This window comes from Monodon monoceros, unplaced genomic scaffold, assembly GCF_005190385.1.
Source record: "Monodon monoceros isolate NGI ecotype Baffin Bay Population unplaced genomic scaffold, NGI_Narwhal_1 Super_Scaffold_13, whole genome shotgun sequence".
NCBI classification, from domain to species: Eukaryota; Metazoa; Chordata; class Mammalia; order Artiodactyla; family Monodontidae; genus Monodon; species Monodon monoceros.
In genome coordinates this window covers 84,039,371-84,054,527 of record NW_021703769.1, presented here as the reverse complement: position 1 = coordinate 84,054,527, position 15,157 = coordinate 84,039,371, and the positions used below count along the sequence as shown (strand labels likewise).

Below are 15,157 nucleotides of genomic sequence, written 5' to 3'. Positions count from 1 at the left end.
GGGGTGGGCAAAGACCACAGGCCATGCTGACAATGTGGACCATGCCTCCGTGAGCTGATGCAATAAACCCGGAGTAATTCCGAAGCCCCAGACATTACAAAAATTGAGCCCAACACGTGGATTTTATGTCAGGAACTAGGCGGGTAATTCCGGTGATTCTTCTTGTAGTTAGCACGTTACTCACTTCGCCACAGGGTAATTTTCCTCTTAAAACCTCACACCCAATTGGTTCTAACGCAGCAGCACACACACACAACCGTGATGGATCTCTCCTCTACATCTAAAATTCAGCCTTAGAGTGAGCCTTTTCTAGCAATTTAGCCATCTCTGGTAGTGTTACAAAGACTCAATTCTTCTAAACACTACAGAAAAAAGAAACCTCTGTAATTAGCAGAATCACTCGACTTCCAGAAATCAAGAAACACTGTGCCATCAACATAAACTCCCTCCTCTGAACTGAGTCTCCAGCTCCATCTTCCAAAGCCAAGAGGATGAAGACATTTTCAAGAAAGCACAAGGCCCTGCCACTTTGAAGTAGGAACCGGAAGGAAGTAAAAAACGATTCGCAATACAGTGGACTTTTTTTAATATCCAAGTGTGAAGCGAAAAGCATCCGAGGAGAGAACAAACTGTACCCTCCATGTGTGCTGAACTTTCATCTGTGGAAAGTCCCCCAAACTTCTGAACAAGCAAATGCCAGGCTCATAATCGGACAAGAGGAAGTTAGGTGAGGACTCGAGCAGAGGTACCAAACAACCCTGTAACTGTCCAATCCTCTAAGAAAAGACACACGGAACCCACAGGAACAGTAAGCTGTTAAATGCAGCTGCTGGGCTGCAATTTCAAGAGTACAGCTGTGAAAAGCAAAAACTGGTTCCGTTTATCCGGGCAGCTCTGTACCTACCGATTTTCCCTGCTCACATGGCATGTCTGGAGGGCGCGACGATGATGAAGAGGACAATTAACTAGATAACAAGCAAAGAGTTCTGCAAAGAACCAGGAGCAGTAAATCCTAAGACTAAGGCCTAAGGCTAAGGGATCCCCTCCTGCCCAGGTCCAAGTTCACAGTCCCTTAACCGGACTCCTACAGGAGCCCCCCACGGTCTTCGCCTCCAGTCTGCCCCCCTTCAGCCCGTCGTACGTGCTACCGACAGAGGTTTCTGGAAGCACTGGCAATCGGGTCCGCTCCTCTCTCTTTACACCCCTCACTGGCCTCTCTGCTTACAGGTGACTCCCAGCTGGTCAGTGTGGCCCGCGTGGTCAACCCCCCACCCCCGCTGTGCTGCCTGCAGACCACGTGCCCGCGGCAGGAGGGCGAGGGGTGGAGACTCACCCAGGCCTCGGCAGCCCTGGACAGCATCTCCCTGCACGGGACCCCTCTGCTCCGGGAGGTGGCGGGCACTGCCGAGGCCCTGCTCAGGGGCAGCCAGGCCAGAACTGACCTGGCAGAGGAGGGGCAGAGGCACGAAAAGCGCGGAGAAGCAGCGCAAACCACACGTAAAGCTCCCGCCTCAGCCCCAGCCCCGCACTTAGCCAACCGAGTCCCTTATCATTAAGGCAGTTTGAGTGGGAGAGCTGTTCCCTGCACACCAAAGCCTGCCGACCGGCCGGGGCGGCCTCTCCTGGGGCAGCACCGCTGCTCGGGCCGCGCGGAGCTCTGCAGCTCCCTGGCGAGGCTCCCCCTGCCACCTCACTCCCAATCGTGCCCCCGGTTCGTTCCTACCTAATCTTGAGAGGATCTCCTCCAAAAACATCTCCCCGCTCCTCCTGCCAGGTGGGATTGCCTACCTTTTCCCTTTATGCCTGATGTAGCTGGATATTCCTGTTATACTTCTCGGCACACTTTATTCCGGCTGTTTGCTTGGACATCTGTCTTACCAGCTCTGTGAGGACACTGCACTCGACCTCGGCAGAGTGCCCAGCACACAGAAAAGGCTCACGGGAAGAGCACCCACCACACCGCCCGGCGAGGAGGACCATGATGTACAAGTTCCCAGTCAGTATCAGTGCAGGACTTACACACACACAAAAGAGCAGCGGTCCACCTGCGGCACCGTTCCAGAGCTAGAGCCCAGGTTAAAAGGTGTATGTAACAGAAAGCAGATCGCGGAAGTACTATCCATGCGCTGTATCTTAAGCACGTTAATGATAATTTGCCAGATGTGTTTAACAAGTTCGAAGTCCTCTTGCTGGAGGAAGGGCATGTAAGCAGACGATATTTATGTGACTTATACTCAGGACAAAAACTTCTCTTTTAGTGTGCTTGTCTTCCTCAAATGTGTTTTAAAAGATAAGGTCTAACAAAGCAAGGTTATCTTCCTTTCTTTTTTATGACGCCAGAGAAGTGCTATCGAATCCTGTGTCTAAATGGCAGTTGACATCAGTGAATATGCAGGAACAGGTGACTTGTGAGAAGGGCAAGGTTTCTCCTTTTCGGGACAGGGAGAGACCCCTCTGAGGAGGAAAGGCCCTCACAAGGCAGTCACCAGACACTGCCTTTCTTCTTCCCCTTTTTGTTTCTGCCTCTGCCTGGAACGGCAAGGAAAACCGAGGGAGCAGAGGAAACAGGCGGTGTCTAATGCCTGGCTGACAGCAGGTCTCACGGCGGCTGGGTCTCCACTGAGAGACTGTCAAAGGCTCTAAGAGTTCCGTCGCCTGGGGAGGGAAGACAGGTAACAAAACTAGTTGCTGAAACATCAACCTGGAAAGGTTTCTGACACTAAGCAAAGGATCTGAAGAGAAAACTGACCTCACCGTGTTAAGACGCTTAGGTTGCAACTGTCTATCTTGACATAAAGACTACTAAGGGCCTACTGTCCATGGAGTTAACAAGATGCTCTATAATTTTTTTAAATAAAAATATAGAAAAGTACGAAACATCAGAATAACAGACACTCACACACCTACCCTCCAATAAACAAAATCAGCAGCTCCATATCTGCTTTCGGTCATCGCAGTTCAAAAGCACACAACGTGTGAACACTTGTCAGGTAACCACACCCTCACAAAGTCGGGCTGTTTGAAGCGTAAGATCAAAACGATGGGATGACAGACCCACCTGGAGCCAACCTCCCCCTAATCACTCGCCAGCTTCAGGTCCAGAGCAAAGGCTCTCTGGAGACAGGCTCATTTTTGGTCTTACTCCCTGCCATGTCCCCAGCATACTGCACAGTGCCTCGCACACAGTAGGTGCCCCATAAATGCTTAACTAGTAAGTGACTGCAGAAAGAAATAAGCAGACTGGCCTTTTAGGCCCGAGTTCCTCATAGTGACTGCTAAGAAGACAGGGCCCTGGGGACTTCTCTGGTGGTCCAGTGGTTAAGACTCTGCGATTCCACTGTACAGGGCATGGGTTCAATGCCTGGTCAGGGAACAAAGATTCCTGCATGCCACGGTTGAAAAAAAAAAGATAGGGCCTTGGGAAGCCATGACCTTTGGGCTTATTTCCCCGTGTGTAGCGAGCCAAGGGCTCCGTGTACCAGCCAGGAGGGCCCTTCTTGCTCCAAAACACTGCGCCCCACTGAGGACGGCAAACGCACAAGTCTCACAAAACCATCCCACCACGCTGTTAAACACTACTTGCAAATATTCAGCTCAGGACGTTTATATTTCCTTCTTTGGTAAATTCTCAATTGATAACAGCAATTTCCATCCAAGCTCTGAAGACACTAGAATCTTCTTCCCCAGACCATGTGAGTCTATTGGGGCGGAGGGGGAAGGGGAGACTTAAACCACGATTTCCCACTTAGATATTGTGCATTCCCTCCCTGTTTCTGACATTCCTGCCCTTTAGAAGATTAAAATTTCCTTTCTATGGCAACTCTGTCTTCTAGTTCATCTGACTCTTTCACTTTAATTTTTAAACTTAACTTGAGAATGAATGTGAAAATGAAAGAGTTATAAAAATGTCATCCTTCAGATCCACTGATGGACAGTAAAATTAGTGGGCAAAAGCTTGCAGAGAAACAGGATATTTGCATAGTTGCAAAGTATCTCCCCCAAATATTTATATTACAGAGACAGTAGTAACTTTATAGTGGAGAAACCTGGCAAACACCCTGTTAACCGAGTAATCAAGGCTCACGTCGCCAGGAACAGGACATATCGAGAGCATGTACCCCTGACAGGATGCTCTGAGCAGACACATCACTTCAGTGGTTTCCTTGCCAAAAAACGCATCATCTCATTCTAATGATGAGAAAACACCAGACAAATCCAAATAGGGACATTCTACAAAATGACTGACTGGTGCTCTTCCAAAGTGTCAAGGTCATGAAAACCCAGGAGAGACCGAGGGGCTGTCACTGACAGGCAGGCTCAGGAGAAACAAGGACTAAATGCAGGGTGGCGTCCAGAGCCCGATCCTGCCTTATAAGAAGGGCTTTTAGAGGAAAAGCGGTTAAACCTGAATGAGGTCTACAGGTTAATTAACAGTACCGTACCAACGTCAGTTTCCCGCTTTTGACGAGTGTGCTACGATTGTGTAAGATGTGAGCATCAGGGGAGATCAGGTGAAGAGTACATGGAAGCTGAACTGAGAGGATTACCAGGCAGACTGTGCAGAGCCCCACAAATAAGTGAGAAAAATACACATAACTCACTAGTAAAAAACTGGCAAAAGACATGAATAGGCATTTCCCAGAAGAGGAAACACATACAGCCAGTAAGTCTGGGAAACGTCAATTAAACCCTAAGGAGATACTATAAAAATAGAGCATACCTTGGCTCCTTCGGCTAAAAGGAGATTCTTAAAAAGTTTTGAAGTCTGATAACACCAAAGACTGGCAAGGATGAGAGCAACAGGAGCTCTGCGCTGCTGGCAGAAACACAACTGGTATAATCACTTTGGAAAATAACGTGACATATCTTGTCTATTTGGAGGCATATATGCCCTACAACTGGCCAATTCCCCTCCTTGGTAGATGTCCTGGAGACCCCCGAACACGTGCACCTGGGGGCGCACGGGAGGGAGCGCAGCGGATTTGTCTGTAATAGCAAAACATGGAAAACGATTCCAAAGTATACGCACGAGAGAACGGATGCACGCGAGTACGTCCACACAATAGGGTAGCAGACAGCAGCGAACATGAAAGGACCACAGCCACATGCACTGCATGAATAAATTTCTAAATACTGGGTGAAAACTGCAAGTCACGGAAGAATACATACAGGATGAAACCATTTATGTAAAGTATGGAAACAGGGAAAACTCAAGACTCTTTTTTAAAAATAAATACATAGTATGGCAACACCATAAAGAAAGGCAAGGGACCGGTGACTTAAAACTTGGGAACCTGTTTCTCAGGGGCAAAGGGATGTGAAGGTCAGTGTGATTTCTGGACACCCCCCAGGGGGTGTATTTATATCAGCCAGGCACATCTATCCTAGTTATAGGAGAAACATGATACTCATCTTCACACGCAGGTAATGTTGAAGGATACTTAGGAAAAAACCAGAACGCAAATAGGCTAGACACCCCGAATTTTCTGTTTAAAGACTCATATCCTAAATGAAGCTAAGTGACAAAGATGACGAGGCTGTGTGAAACTTTCAGACCTTAAAATGAAAGGAAAGAATCCTAAGGGGACAACTTGGAAGGGTTCAGGTTAGCTTCCCAGGCATAGATCTGAAAACATTCATGATTTGCCAGGCAGGACCCATACTTCACAGCTGCAAAGTTCTCTTAAGGACACATTCATTTCCTACTATGAACAAGATCTAGAAAATGTGAGTTCCTTGAGTTACACCAATCTTGACTATTTTAAGAATCCTTCATATTCCTTGGACAGAAACATTTATCTAGCCTGAGTTAATTAATTTTGTTCCTCTCAAACCATTTAGATAGCTTAATTAGCCTCTGTTATGTGTTTCTGTTCTTAAATATCAGGGTTTAGAGCAATTTACAGCTTGCCTGTACTTTTACAGTTTTTAAAGGAAATTCTACCAAAGGTCAAGAACACAGTCGTGTAGTCCAGACAGAGGGCTTACTCACCAGCTGAAACTCGCTCCTCCGGCTGAAAGCTTCCCTGATGCCAGAATCCCTCCAGAGCGCGCTCAGAGCAGGTACGTACAGCTGAAAGGTGGCAGGCTCCACGGGCAGCCCTGCTTTGTTCTCAAAGGCCATGAGGAACATCCCGTGCTTCTCATTTTCAGAATACTGCCAAGGAATACCAAGCTTGTCTCGTGCATCAACCAGAACCCTTGAGCCCTAGGAAAGAAAAGAAATCAAAGGATTTCATTGTGCTGCAAAGGCGAAATCACAACAGAGAACCGCGATGTGGCCATTGATCGTCATACAGCAGGAAACTCACAAGCTGCAACCAGGACTTGTCTCTTGGTTTGTTTTGTCCTGGCATGAATGTCTTGCTCCCAGGAATGTAACTGTATTAAGACAGATGGACACACAGATCACATCACAGGCCTGCCTTTTGCTGTCACTCATTTGAAAAGGTCCCGGAAGGCAGAAAATTGAATGAGGAAGAAGCGGCAACAAACTCAGCAAAGTGACATTTGCAAATGAAGCGTGAACCACGTCAGTGAAAGAGACAGTGTTTTAAGACAACTACAACTGTAGTACTACAGCTGTCATCATCACTGAAGTCTGGCAGCTCCTCAACACCAGAGGATACACTGCTCATCCCAACTTAAAAGGAGTGGGGAACGTAAACACACAGGCAGTCACGAGACGGGAACAGACCGAAATGGACACAAGTCAAGAGGCCCGCCCACTGAAAACAGGAGCTGGGGGATCACGTTCTAGATTTGCGATGATGAGAAACTATTTTTCATTGATTTGCTTATTTCCTCACTGTTAAAAATAAAGTTAGGATTTTCTGCCTTTTCCTTACCTCACTGACAGGGTCAAGGGGACAGAGAAACAGCCTGAACTAAAACAGTATTAGGGAAAGTGGCCAAATTGTGGAAAATACTGTCGTGGTGAAAACCGCCTCCCTGGGCAGGAAGGAAGTAGGTCTATTCCATCTTTCTCAGGTGAGTACTTCAAAGTTAGCAACACAGCATCTAAGGAAGTCTCTAAGTTCTCCTGACTGGAGACTCCCTGGCAGCATCAGTACTGGATGAGCCAGAGCAAAAGGGTCCCTCCCTACCTGGAAAGGCCTTGGCTGGCTCCGAGTGGCTGGGGGACCTGGGACGATGGACAGCAGTACCCTGGCCCCCAGCACAGGGACGGCAGGACAACAGCCCTTTTGGAGTATAAGTCGCATAACATACAATCGCCCACTGACAGTGTGCAGCTCGATGGTTTACCCCAAACCAGGGCAAAGGAGACGAGTCCGTGCTGCCTGCCTCTGCTGTAGCACCTGCCTTGAACCACCAAGGTGAGTGGTAATGGTGACCAGAAACTAGCTACAGTCTCCCCTCCAGACCCAGGGACCTGGACTGCCTGGTTAGAGATGTTCCTGTGAGCTCCCTCCTCAGGGTCCATATGCCCATCTGCCACTGGTGGCCATGGCCTGTCCTTCTGATCCACAAATTTGTTTAATGCTTCCCTGGGGCGAAGCCCTGAGATAGGCACTGTGGGAAAAGAAAATGCTTATGAAACAATGTCCGAGCGCTGGACGCTCAGAATCTGGCTAGGGAGACAGATATGTGGATTAAAAAAATTAACACCCATTGGGCTTCCCTGGGTGCAGTGGTTAAGAGTCCGCCTGCAGATGCAGGGGACACGGTTTTGTGCCCCAGTCCGGGAAGATCCCACATGGCGCGGAGCGGCTGGGCCCGTGAGCCATGGCCGCTGAGCCTGCGCATCCGGAGCCTGTGCTCCGCAACGGGAGAGGCCACGGCGGTGAGAGGCCCACATACCGCAAAAAATAAATAAATAAATTAAAAAATCAACACCCACTAATAATAAAAACTCCCAGAAAACTAGGAATAGAGAACTTCTTTAACTTCATAAAGAACATGGGCAAAAACTCTCAGCTAACATCAAAATCAATGGTAAAAGACTGAATGCTTCCCTCTAAGAATGAGAATAAGACAAGGATGCCCACTTTTATCACTGCTATTCAGCATGGTTCTAGCCAGTGTGGTAAGGTGAAGGAAAGAAATATAAGGTACATGGATTAGAGAGAAAAAAAATAAAACTAAGCCTATTTACAGATGAAATGATGGTCTATGTAGAAAATCCAAAGGAATAGACCAAAGAAACTCCTAGAATTCAAGTTAATTCAGCAAGGATATAGGATATAATAATCAACTTACAAAAGTCACCTGGCTTTCTATATACTAGCAATTAACATATGGAAATTGAAATTTAAAATGCAATACTATTAATAATCACACAAAAATGAAACACTTAGGTATAAATCTAACAAAACATGTACAGGATGTGTATGCTGAAAACTATAAAATGTGTTGATGAAAGAAATCAAAGATCTAATAAATGGAGGGACATACCATGTTCATGGATTGGAAGCATCAACATAATAATGTCAATTCCCTCCAAATTGATATACAGGCCTAACAATTTCTATAAAATCCCAGCAAAATCTTTTATGGATATAGATATAGATATAACTATTCTAAAATTTATATGGAAATGCACTGGATTAACTAAAACAATTGTGAAAAAGAAAAATTAAGGGGGAGGAATCCAATTTCCAGATTTATTACATAGCTACAGTAAGCAACACTATGCAGTATTGGTGAAGGACTAGACACATAGATCAATGGAACATAACAGAAAACCCAGAGATGGTCCCACATAAGTATGGTCAATTGATTGTTTTGAAGACCCAAAAGCAATTAAATAAAGAGTAGCCTTTTCAATAAATGATGTTGGAGGAACTGGATGTCCATAAGCAAAGGAAAAAAAAAAAACCAAACAAAACCTTGGCCTAAACCTCACACCTTATACAAAATTGACTCAAAACGTAAAACTACAGCATAGGAGGAAAACTTCAGGACCTACAACTTGGTGAACAGTCCTTAGACATGACACAAAATGCATGGTTCATAAAAGAAAAATATCGATAAACTGGACTACATCAAAATTAAAGCTTTTGCTTTGCGAAAGACTCTCTTAATAAAATGAAAAGACAAGCTAGTGACTGGTAGAAAATATCTGCCAACCACATATCTGACAAAGGACTCATATTTAGAATATACAAAGAATGCTCAAAACTCAATAGTTAAAAAAACAAACAATCCAGTTGGAAAGTGGACAAAGGCATGAAGAGTTGTTTCACCAGAGAGCACACACACAGCAAGTAAGCGGATGAAAAACAGGATGTCCAAGTTCACCGGCCATCAGGGAAAAGCACACTAAGACTGTGATGAGACATCACTACACGTCTATTAAAACAAAAAGCAGTGACAACAAATGCAGAGATATGTGATCTCTAATACACTGCTGGTGCAGATGTAAAATGGGACAACCACTCTAGAAAATCGTTTTTCAGTTTCTTAAAAAAATTCAACATACGCTTAACATACAACCCAGCAACCTCACTCCTGGGCATTTATCCCAGAGAAATGAAAATTTATGTCCACACAAAAACCTGTGCAGGAATGTTCACAGCAGCTTTATTCACAATGGCCACAAACTAGAAACAACCCAGATGTACTTCAATAAAACAAATGGTTCAACTGTGGTACCTCTGTACCATGGAATACTATTCAGCAATGAAAAGGAATGAACTACTAAAGCACACAACTTAGATGGATCTCAAAGGTCACATACTATGTGATTCCATTTATATAATATTCTTGAAGTGAAAAAATCATAGGGGTGGAAAACAAAATTAGTGGCTGCTAGGGATTAGGGCTGGTAGAGGAAAGAGGGTGAGTGTGACTAAAGAGGGGAGGGGGATCTCTGTGGTGACGGGGCAGTTCTGTATCTTCATAAGCAGCGCTGGTTACACAAAACTACACAGGTGATAGTAAGTCTCAGAATCCCACACATACATTGTACCAATGTCAGTCTCCTGGTTTTGATATTGCACTCTAGATACATAAAATGTAACCACTAGGGGAAATTTCCTGTGAACCTATAATTATTTCAAAATAAAAGTAAAAAAAAAGTTAACTAGCAATTACAGCGATATATGTTCCAATTACATGGTGTGGAAAGGGAAGATTACTAGAGGCCAAAGGAAGAGAGACAGGTAGGAGGAGGTGAGGCTCAGAAAACCCTAAGTGCCGAATAATTTCAACAAGTGGCAACAGTGCATCAGAACCGACCCAGAGGGGAAACAGGACTCAAATCAATCCTCAGCTCTCCTTCCTCCCTGTCCCCTCCTCCACCCATTCCTGCACTCTCTCTGGCGACATCACCCCGACTCCCCCCCCCCCCCCGCCCCAGAGGGCAATAGTTGAAATGTTCCAGAACCATGGAGACAAAGATGCTTCACATTCTCCACATTACGTGCAACAGCGCAACAGCAAGCATCCGAGCACAGAGAAAGGAGAAGCGATTTCTCTGGTGAGCTTCTAGGCAAAGGGTCACAGCACCTTTGTGTGAATCACAGGAAGGTTCCCGCAGGCTCAGCAAGGAGCTGGGTCAGGACTTCAGCCCCACCTGCCCCCGAGTCAGGCAGCCAACACACCTACCATTCATGATGGCTCTGCCCGCACGACTCAAATGCAGCACCTCCGACTTGACACAAGAGCTATCTTTCCAGTGCTCTGTTTACGAGTTAAAAAGTTTACTTCCCAAGGAGCACACACAGCCTCACTCATGGGTTAAAGCGAGTCTCTACTCCCTCGGGAATTGATGTTGGAGGCAAAGGCAGGGAACCAAACAGGCCTTTAGAAGCCTGAGCCGTCGTTTACCAAGACTGCTTTCAATGCTGCACAGACCAGGTCTGCCCTAATTACTGGGGTGAACATAGGTTTGGCTTAAAAAAGCCCGGTGTATCCAAAAGCAGCCTGTGTTCCCACTGCACACTGCCACCCAGGCAAGCTGGAACTGGTCCAAATTAACTTCACCCAAACACGAAGAAAAGGCTCCTTATTTCTCCTTTTTAGAAATTCAGGGAAATTGGCAAAACTGCTGACCAACTTTGAATTCTACCAGTGAGCTATAGTCCATTTTCTATATCTTACTTCATTTGGAGGGAAAGGGCATCAAGAAAAAAAGCTCTCTCTTTTGCCCTTATTTTAAATTATTCTAGCCAAAAACTACTCTCTGTTAACTTTGTTCTGAATCTCAAAGCTGAGCTCTACGGAACTTTTCTACTCTGGGACATCTGCTTAAAATCTGAGTCCGCTTTTTCCTCCTTTTTAGCGGGAGCTTAAGGTCTTTGGAAATGTTACATTCACTGTATTTTGCAGAAATGATAGTTATATATATCCCCAATCATGATACAGAGTTGCTAAGTCTTAAAAAATACTGATACAGCAAGCATAACAGAATAATAAAACATCTTGCCCCATCCTTTTTCAATAAAAAACCAATTTCCTAAAACACAAAGGCCAGGACAATTCTAAAATCCATATATACTCACAAAAGAAAAAACTAAGGCAGAAAACAATTTACTGAAGTCTCAGTAATGGCTATTTAAAAAGCCCTTCTTTCAGTAACAGTGTTACTGAAGTATTAATTTTTTCAATAACCATGTACTTTTATTCAGTTGCCCAAATATAAACAGTTAAAGTATTAAGCAGATTGATGACTTCATCTCAATACTATGTAACACTTTAAACTGTTCAAAGAACACATTTTTTTGAATTTTAGTTTATTTTTTTATACAGTAGGTTCTTATTAGTTATCTATTTTATACATATTAGTGTATATATGTTAATCCCAATCTCCCAATTCATCCCACCACCTCCACCCCACCGCCACTTTCCCCTCTTGGTGTCCATACTTATGTTCTCTACATCTGTGTCTCTATTTCTGCCCTGCAAACTGGTTCATCTATACCATTTTTCTAGGTTCTACATATATGCGTTAATGTACGATATTTGTTTTTCTCCTTCTGACTTACTTCACTCTGTATGACAGTCTCCAGATGCATCCACGTCTCTACAAATGACCCAATTTCGTTCCTTTTTATGGCTGAGTAATATTCCATTGTATATATGTGCCACATCTTCTTAATCCATTCATCTGTTGATGGGCATTTAGGTTGCTGCCATGACCTGGCTATTGTAAATAGTGCTGCAGTGAACATTGGGGTGCATGTGTCTTTTTGAATTACGGTTTTCTCTGGGTATATGCCCAGTAGTGGGATTGCTGGGTCATATGGTAATTCTATGTTTAGTTTTTTAAGGAACGTCCATACTGTTCTCCATGGTGGCTGTATCAATTTACATTCCCACCAACAGTGCAAGAGGGTTCCCTTTTCTCCACACCCTCTCCAGCATTTGTTGTTTGTAGATTTTCTGATGATGCCCGTTCTAACTGGTGTGAGGCGATACCTCATTGTAGTTTTGATTTGCATTTCTCTAATAATGAGTGATGTTGAGCAGCTTTTCATGTGCTTCTTGGCCATCTGTATGTCTTCTTTGGAGAAATGTCTATTTAGGTCCTCTGCCCATTTTTTGATTGGGTTGTTTGTTTTTTCAATATTGAGCTGCATGAGCTGTTTATATATTTTGGAGATTAATCCTTTGTCTGTTGATTTGTTTGCAAATATTTCCTCCCATTCTGAGGGTTGTCCTTTCGTCTTGTTTGTAGTTTCCTTTGCTTTGCAAAAAATTTTAAGTTTCATTAGGTCCCATTTATTTTTGTTTTTATTTCCATTACTCTAGGAGGTGGATCAAAAAAGATCTTGCTGTGGTTTATGTCAGAGTGTTCTTCCTATGTTTTCCTCTAAGATTTTATAGTGTCTGGTCTTACATTTAGGTCTCTAATCCATTTTGAGTTTATTTTTGTGTATGGTGTTAGGGAGTGTTCTAATTTCATTCTTTTACATGTAGCTGTCCAGTTTTCCCAGCACCACTTATTGAAGAGACTGTCTTTTCTCCATTGTATATCCTTGCCTCCTCTGTCATAGATTAGTTGACCATAGGTGCGTGGGTACATCTCTGGGCTTTCTATGTTGTTCCATTGATCTATATTTCTGTTTTTGTGCCAGTACCATACTGTCTTGATTACTGTAGGTTTGTAATATAGTCTGAAGTCAGGGAGTCTGATTCCTCCAGCTCCATTTTTCTCCCCTCAAGACTGCTTTGGCTATTCGGGGTCTTTTGTGTCTCCATACAAATTTTAAGATTTTTTTGTTCTAGTCCTGTAAAAAATGCCACTGGTAATTTGATAGGGATTGCACTGAATCTGTAGATTGCTTTGGGTAGTATAGACATTTTCACAATATTGATTCTTCCAATCCAAGAACATGGTATATCTCTCCATCTGTTTGTGTCATCTTTGATTTCTTTCATCAGTGTCTTATAGTTTTATGAGTACAGGTCTTTTACCTCCTTAGGTAGGTTTATTCCTAGGTATTTTATTCTTTTTGTTGCAGTGGTGAATGGGATTGTTTCCTTAACTTCTCTTTCTGATCTTTCGTTGTTAGTGTATAGGATGCAAGAGATTTCTGTGCATTAATTTTGTATCCTGCAACTTTACCAAATTCATTGATTAGATCTAGTAGTTTTCTGGTGGCATCTTTAGGATTCTCTACGTATAGTATCATGTCATCTGCAAACAGTGACATTTTTACTTCTTCTTTTCCAATTTGTATTCCTTTTATTTCTTTTTCTTCTCTGATCGCTGTGGCTAGGACTTCCAAAACTATGTTGAATAATAGTGGCGAGAGTGGACATCCTTGTCTTGTTCCTGATCTTAGAGGAAATGCTTTCAGTTTTTCACCATTGAGAATGATGTTTGCTGTGGGTTTGTCGTATGTGGCCTTTATTATGTTGAGGTAGGTTCCCTCTCTGCCCACTTTCTGGAGAGTTTTTATCATAAATAGGTGTTGAATTTTGTCAAAATCTGTTTCTGCATCTATTGAGATGATCATATGGTTTTTATTCTTCAATTTGTTAATATGGTGTATCACATTGATTGATTCGCGTATATATAGTAAGAATCCTTGCATCCCTGGGATAAATCCCACTTCATCATGGTGTATGATCCTTTTAATGTGTTGGTGGATTCTGTTTGCTAGTTATTTTGTTGAGGATTTTTGCATCTATATTCATCAGTGATATTGGTCTGTATTTTTCTTTTTTTGTAGTATCTTTGGTTTTGGTATCAGGGCGATAGTGATCTCACAGAATGAGTTGGGGAGTGTTCCTTCCTCTGCAATTTTTTGGAAGAGTGAGAAGGATGGGTGTTAGCTCTTCTCTAAATGTTTGATAGAATTCACCTGTGAAGCCATCTGGTCCTGGACTTCTGTTTGTTGGAAGTTTTTTTCTCTTTTTTGCAGTACGCAGGCCTCTCACTGTCATGGCCTCTCCTGTTGCAGAGCACAGGCTCCGGACGCACAGGCTCAGCGGCCATGGCTCACGGGCCCAGCCGCTCCATGCCATGCGGGATCTTCCTGGGCCAGGGCACGAACCTGCGTCCCCCGCATCGGCAAGCGGACTCTCAACCACTGCGCCACCAGGGAAGCCCTGTTGGAAGATTTTTAATCACTGTTTCAAATTTATTATTTGTGATTGGTCTGTTCATATTTTCTATTTCTTCGTGATTCAGTCTTGGAAGGTTATACCTTTCTAAGAACTTGTCCATTTCTTCCAGGTTGTCCATTTTATTGGCATATAGTTGCTTGTAGTAATCTCTCATGATGCTTTGTATTTCTGCGGTGTCCGTTGTAACTTCTCCTTTTTCATTTCTAATTTTATTGATTTGAGTCCTCTCCCTCTTTTTTTTTTTTTTTTTTTTTGCGGTACACGGGCCTCTCACCGCTGTGGCCTCTCCCATGGCGGAGCACAGGCTCTGGACGCGCAGGCCCAGCAGCCACGGGTCACGGGCCCAGCCGCTCCGCGGCATGTTGGATCTTCCCGTACCAGGGCACAAACCCGTATCCCCTGCATCGGCAGGCAGACTCTCAACCACTGCACCACCAGGGAAGCCCCTCCCTCTTTTTCTTGATGAGTCTGGCTACATGTTTATCAATTTTGTTTATCTTCTCAAAGAACCAGCTTTTAGTTTTATTGATCTTTGCTATTGTTTTCTTTGTTTCTCTTTCATCTATTTCTGCTCTGATCTTTATTATTTCATCTACTAACTTTAGATTTATTTTGTTCT

The 15,157-nt window shown here is 43.9% G+C and overlaps 1 protein-coding gene across 1 annotated transcript in view; it reads right to left on the bottom strand.

Moving 5' to 3' along the window:
• The window catches only part of GNA12 (G protein subunit alpha 12), a 112,338-nt gene that overhangs the window by 55,696 nt on the left and 41,485 nt on the right, over positions 1–15,157 (bottom strand). Inside the window, exon 2 of the mRNA XM_029220324.1 lies at positions 5,993–6,208. Coding sequence (XP_029076157.1) covers positions 5,993–6,208 — 216 coding nt within the window. The remainder of the gene's footprint in view (positions 1–5,992; positions 6,209–15,157) is intronic.